The 6996-nt window shown below is 35.2% G+C and overlaps 1 protein-coding gene across 2 annotated transcripts; it reads right to left on the bottom strand.

Moving 5' to 3' along the window:
• Nucleotides 1–1399: 1399 nt before the first annotated feature.
• Nucleotides 1400–6123, bottom strand: LOC107856268 (zinc finger protein VAR3, chloroplastic). 2 transcript variants are annotated; one of them, XM_047401033.1, is made up of 9 exons: nucleotides 5964–6123; nucleotides 5789–5871; nucleotides 4935–5022; nucleotides 4588–4828; nucleotides 2888–3005; nucleotides 2444–2775; nucleotides 2224–2355; nucleotides 2048–2146; nucleotides 1400–1881 (listed from the first exon to the last, which is right to left on the bottom strand). In XM_047401033.1, exons 4-9 carry the CDS (start codon nucleotides 4692–4694, stop codon nucleotides 1575–1577), a joined length of 1095 nt encoding a protein of 364 aa, XP_047256989.1. In that variant the 5' UTR covers nucleotides 4695–4828; nucleotides 4935–5022; nucleotides 5789–5871; nucleotides 5964–6123; the 3' UTR covers nucleotides 1400–1574. The 2 variants fall into 2 exon arrangements, with proteins under 2 accessions (XP_047256989.1, XP_047256987.1); XM_047401031.1 differs by having other exon boundaries at nucleotides 4588–5022.
• Nucleotides 6124–6996: the final 873 nt, after the last annotated feature.

Here is a 6996-nt window from a genome sequence, read left to right on the forward strand (position 1 = left end):
ATCACTTGTTAAGTTCAAAGGGAGTAGAAAACATATAGCTTTAGTCTCCAGAAACCAAACAATATAGATTCTAAAAGCTTAATTCCTTAAGATTGTTATTTCGGGTAGTACAAAATCTGTATGTTTCCTCAAGTGCCCGAGGTTTCGAAATTTTTTCTCCCAGGATAAAATGGCCCACAATCCGACAGTAGCAGTACCTCAAACTATCGAATTCTTCGAACTCACTCAATGGGAGATGATCACACAGAGTTTTTAGAAGACAAGAAGTATTTGTAATGCAGAAAATTTTCGTACTAAATCTGTGGAAAAATACAGTTTTATATAGCCATGAAGTGCCCCTTCAGAAAGTTGGCAATGATTCATCGGAAAGGTGTATCTTTTCTAAATAGTCATGTCTGTCAATTCGAAACAATGTCTTTTTCGAAGTCACAACCATCCAAACAGTCAGTATGTCTTTTTCGAAGTCACAACCATCCAAACAGTCATCCCTTTTCCCGAAACAGTGTGTCTTTTACTTGAAAAGTTGTGTCCCTTCCGAACAACTTTTAGTGTTTCTGCATACACGTTAATGGAGGAAAAAATTGTTGCGTTTTTCCTTGGATTTTTGGACTGAATTTTTTTTTCCAAGTTTCAAATAATTTTTTTTCAAAAAATAAATCTAATCTATCATTTTCCAAATCAATCCAAATTTGATCCAAGCCGAGCCGCCAACGACGCGAACACCTCTTGGTTCTTGCCTCACTATCCATGTGGATTGTGTTTCTTAATAAGAACACATGAAAATTTCATTCTCCCACCGATGTGGGAGAATTAACAGACTTTCCTTATTGTGAACACACTTTCCTTTTAGGTGTGTTTTGCTTTCCCTTCACTGATTCCCTCAATTTTCCATTCACACTTTCAACTTGAATCCAGCAATATATTACTAATCTACTTTCAAATATTATGTTTAACCTCCGTTAATACACAAAATCATCCATGTCGTTGTCATTCTGAATTCTTATCACATATTCTCCATATTTTGGGGTCAAATATACTCTTATTGTTAAAGAAGTATTCAAACATACCCCTCATTTCAATGGACTCGCCCAAATCAACCAAAATACCCTTGTTATTTGAATGCTTTGTAACAATAGGAATCATTTGACCGCAACTTAAATTATAACTAAGGACAAACTTAACCAATAAATCATAGTAACCCTTTTTCCTGAATGATTATTTATAGGACTCACATTTCAAAGATATAAGTTTTTCAAAATGTCCATTTTTATTTGTACTTTTGAATTCAGCTTAAATTCAATAATAAATCAACTACTCTTCCCCGAATAAATATAAAACCTCAATCACTATCGCACATACATAACTTTTATCAACTAAACGAAGGAAAGACACACTGCCAAAAAAGAGAGAATCAAAGATATATTACTTGAGAAGTACTATATTTTTTGTTTCAAAACATTGTTCAATGCCTGCTATAACGTATAAAAGAAGAGTTAAATTCATCAGCAGCGTTCTCTCTTTCTTTTGCAAGTGATTCAGATTTTCACAGTCATCTCTCTCTTCCACCCGTCTTGCTACTTTGCATTTCGAGATAATTCACTTTTCCCTCCTAAAACAGGAAAATCAACGAATCCTGCTACCTGATTCCCTGACATTGAGCTAAAATGATCTTCTTCATTGTCAGTATCAACTAATTCCCATTCATCTACGTATTCCTCATCTGTTTCTTGATTCACCTCACCAAAATAAGGCCGTGTTCGACTAATGATTCTACTTTGTTTTGTAGATCGATAGGGAGAACCTGATCCGCTAGATGCTTTTGGTCGTCTGTAATCACATTTCAAGCACACCTTGTTTCTTTTGAAATTGATGTAGTTGCACCTAGCCAAGGAGGAAAATTGAAAAAGGAAATAAAGACAAAGCAGAAACAGTAAAGGTAAAAAAGGAGGATACAAAAATAAATTCAACTGATATTACTTACCATTGATCAAAAATAAGTAAAAGTGCACACGGCTTATTTAAGGAAAAAATAGTTTTAAGTGCTTACGATTCACACTCCCACTCTCCACAATTAAGCTGCCGTTTAGGTGGCTTTTCTTTACACTGCAAACACCTTGTATTCCTCGCGAAGTTCATAAAATGGCATCTGCAAAAGATTGGAGGTCAAATGACATAAAAACTAGAAAAAAATTATCTACATGCATATCCAACAGCATTTCCTACTTGTCGCAAATCCAATCGCCTTTCTTTAATGGAAGCTGATCCTGCTCCTCTCTTAACTTGCTAACTCTTTCGAGAAATAAATCATTGCACTGTAAGCACTTAACGTTTCTGGAAAAATTCAAGAAGTTGCATCTAGGAACAAACAAAAATGCTATCAGATAATTTTAGGAGTGGTACATGTAAGTATTATGTCTTAAAGGCTTTCAAATACCAGACATACTTGGGACAAAACCAATCACCATGTTTACTCGGGACACTGTTCTGACCTTCTTGGTGATCACCTTGTACAGATGGACTCCAAGGGTTTGTGGATTTCTGTGTTTCAGAGATGAGTTCTTTGAAACTGAAATTCACAATTTCTTTCAACAGCTTTCTTGCCGATTCCTTAACTCTTTTGTTCGATGATAGTTTATTCTCCACAGCACCAGTAATTGGATCAAGTCCATAAGTCAGCAATAGCCGCATAACATCAACAGTTCGACCACCTTGATCTTCACGTGCCACAACATATGCCCTCTCACAACTTCCCCTCAATATGCAGAAGCTGCAGACCTACTAAATGCATTTTGTTACAAGTGCAGCTGTTTTGCTACTCTTCATACTACTAACGTTGATTGAGATGTCTTATCTAGGTTAAACATAATAAAAGCATTTAAGTACATACATTCCCTTCCTCGATGCCTAACGATACCCTAAGGCGCTTTCCGGAGTTGACAACTTTTCTATCCCTGCTTGGACAGCCACAACCTGCAAGCACTGCAATATCTTGCCGGGACAAATATCTGTTACCATGGCCATGTTCCCTTAGATCAGCAACAAGCTTGAGAACGTTCTCATTATAGACAAAACAGAACATAATTAAAACCAATACTGCTTTATTTAGGGTGCCCTTAGGGGGCAGGTACACTATCAGCAGCTGAATTATAGGAAGTATGCTTTTTTTTTTTTTGACAATTAAATTATTGGAAGTATACGTACGATATTATGAGGTTGGAGGATTGGTAACTCTCCACTGTTCCTTTCAAAATCTTAATCTTCCATGACTTCTACTTGTTTCATGTTCAAAATTAGGTCTTCATGATATAAGAATTTACTGAAAAGCTCATCTCAACTGGAACTTCAAACAAGGACTAGTACTACATCTCAAGCAAGTTGTGTTTAGCTATATAAAGTTACGTCACTTGACGCTCTGGTTAGCTTTGTATCATGCTTTTTAACTTAGTACGATTCCTGAGACCTTGTTTTGGAAGGCCTAAAAGACAATTTACCCCTGTTTTTAGTTTTAGCGTGTCATTGGGTGATTTGAGACATTGTATGGGTCTATAATATGCTTTTGGATCTGTCGACATGCTCGGGTTTGGACCCAAGGGGTGATTCGGCACCTTAGGAGGTGTTATTGTGTTGGCTGAAATTTGTTGGAGTCGGGTGCCTCATTCACAATCGCGAGGAACCAGCCAGAGTAGGACAGCTGGCTAAACCACCGTGATCGTGAGGCAACATGATGCGATCGCAAAGGTTGTGAGGGCAGACCCCAGTCAATGCTCTCCGCACAGCGTGAGGTCGGACCATGACCACGAAGCTTCGTCAGGTCAGGGTCCTTTATCGGAAAGGTGGGTCCTGAGATCGTGATGAAGGCTCTGCAGCTCCCTAGACCCCACTTGGTGGGAATACACTGGGTTTGTTGTTGTTGTAGATTAAGTCATGTGCGATTTTAGGGGTTTTGACGCAATTTTGGCTCCCAAATTGGGAAATCAAAAGGTGGGATTTCGTCCTAAAAATCTAGGTTTACTAACACTACCCTAGTGATTATACTATAATTTCAGCCTTTTAGCCCTAATCTCAATTATGAAAATCCTTAAATTGGATTAGTAATTAAGGCTAGGATGGATTGGAAGGATCACTTAATGTTTTTTTGCCTCCGTTATGATTTGAACTTGAGACCTCACGTTCTCAACCCACTTCATTGACCACTTGGTCACACCCTCGGGGACTTTGAATTAAAAGGGACAAACAAGTTTCTCACTAAGGGACAATTTTTTTTTTCATTTTTTATTTTAACATTTTCGCTCCAACAACTAAAGAGGTTGTCTTAATAATTATAGACGTTGTCTCAACAACTATCAAAGTTGTTTGCCGACTTTATTTCTTTTAACTTAATAATATTGTGGGACCCACTTGTCTCCTTTTTTTTTAATTAAAGACTTGAGAGAGTCTATGAGCTCACTTTTCTCCTTGGGTGCTTGGATCAATCGTTTCATAAAGCTAAATTACAAAACCAGCAAGTCTAGAACCAAAATACAGAAATCAATTCCAAAGAAAAAAGACCATCAATTAAAAAAAACAAGCAATAAATTTTTCTCTAACCTTATAAGGTCAAAGCGGTGTCGAGCGAAATTCAAGCAAGCAGTTCTAATTTGGTTAGGATCATTAGGATTTCCCTGAAAATATCCAGTTTTTAACAACTTGTCCATCAACGTCACCCATTCAGGCCAAGGATGAGAAATCGAACTGGAGAATTCATTCTGCTGATTTTGGGTTGAAGATTTTGGTTCGTTGGTTTGCGGGGATTGGAATGTTCCGCCTTCTTCAAGAATGAACTGGATTGCTGGATTAGAAAATGAATTTTTCGTATGGAAATGGGAGATTTTAAATGAAATTTGTATATTTTGGAAGATTTTAAATGGGCCTTTGACAAGGATTGAATTGTTCACCTTGAACATTTCATCTGATTAAGGAATTGCTTAGAAGAGGTTTGACAGATAGGTTGTAGCCTTTGTCCTTCTTCTTTTCCTTTCTTTTCTGTATTAAATAGGGGGAAAATGACATGACAAAATTGGGAATAATATTAGCACAAAATATTATTTTCAAGTCATGAATTCATATTTCAAATGACTACACTTGACCATTTTCATGTCTCTAATTCACATTTCAAGTGACAACACTGAACCATTTTCAAGTCATGAATCCACATTTTCAAGTGATTACACTTAACTAATTTCAAAACAAAAGTTCACCTTTCAAGTAACTACACTAAACTATTTTCAAGTCACTAATCCACTTCTCAAGTGACTACACTTAGATCATTTTGAAGTCGCTAATACACATTTCAAAGCACTACACTGAACCATTTTCAACTCTCTAATTCACATTTCAAGTAGCTACACTAAACCATTTTCAAGTCACTAATTCACTTCGTAACTAGTTAACATTTCAAAATCCACTTGATCATTTTCAAGTCACTAATTCACATTTCAAGTGACTACACTTAACCATTTTCATGTCTCTAATTCACATTTCAAGCAACAACACCAAACCATTTACAAGTCATGAATTCACATTTCAAAGTGACAACACTAAACCATTTTCAAATCAAGTGATTACACTTAACTAATTTCAAAACACAAGTTCATATTTTAAGACTTATCCATCGAATAATTAGGAACTTACGGCCAACGTGATACATCAACAATCAACATGATCTTTTTGACAACAACAATTGAAATATTCATTAATTGATGGTTGGAGGAAGTTACAAGACTTATCAATCGATTAATTAGGAACTTACGGCCTAAACAATAGCTCCTAATCCAAAGATTGCTACTGTTTCCCCTGTTTGAACATCAGTTGTGTTCCACGCCGCCCCTAGACCTGCATAATCAACCATCCCGTTTAGCAACAGAACTGGCGGCAACGGAACCGGCGGGTCTTCACAGAACCGGTGGTAAGAAAGATAATAATACCTCCGTTCCGTTGGTTGCCGCCGTCACTTTGTTTGCCATTGGTTGTCGCCGGTCGCCGTTGGTTGACGCATGATCGAAGTGAAGATAGTTTAGGGTTGAGAGAGACGCACTGAAAATAGGGCTTCTGCCTTAATTAGTTTTTTATTTTAGTTATTTAATTATTTATATCTATATTTATAAACTTTAATCTATTACAAGTGTGAATGATTTGAACTTTGTGTTTTCACTATTTTATTTAATATATTATTTAATTATTTTTATTATATTAACTAGACTTTTATAATATATGTAATCCTAAAATATATAAAAAGAGAAGCAATTAATATTTTTATTTGTATTAATCAACTAGAAAAATACTTCTAAAATAAAATTTTATTAAGAAAATGCTTTTACAAATATTGAAATTTGCGTTACACTAGAGAATAATTATTTATACTAATTTACACACACAATATGCTTAGGTCTTTCAATAACATATAAGCGTGCCTCTTTTTAACAAAAAAAATATATATAAATAAGAGTAGTAGATCATATTCGATGAAAGAAAAAATAGAATAATTGGAATTCATAGTTGTGATGCATTGTTGTGGATCTCGATCCAAAGGTTCTTTCTTGATCTAGCTACAAGGATGGGGCAGTGTGGAAGGATAAAATGTGTAACCTAATAGAAATTACTAGTTTTAGAATCTAGTTGGCCAAAAAAAAGATTTTATCAAGCGATTGTGTGATAACTTTTTCTTCTTCTCCATCATTCAAGATATTATGTGAATTAATATATTACTGAATCTATATATGGGTGCCCTTTTGTTACGTTTTTCTATATTTGTTTTTTTATTCTCTCTTCTTCTTCTTCCTTTATCTTTTAAGCTAGCTACTGATTCATTTGTATTTCTTACATGTTATAGGTAGTTGATTTTTTTATTTTGTGAAGTATTACCTTTTCATTTTATTGATCAATGTATGGATAAATATATACAAGCCATCAGGCTTTGTATAATAAATTCAATGAATGTTTTTATTATTAGTTTGTTAT

This window comes from Capsicum annuum, chromosome 1 (genome assembly GCF_002878395.1).
Source record: "Capsicum annuum cultivar UCD-10X-F1 chromosome 1, UCD10Xv1.1, whole genome shotgun sequence".
Classification (NCBI taxonomy): domain Eukaryota; kingdom Viridiplantae; phylum Streptophyta; class Magnoliopsida; order Solanales; family Solanaceae; genus Capsicum; species Capsicum annuum.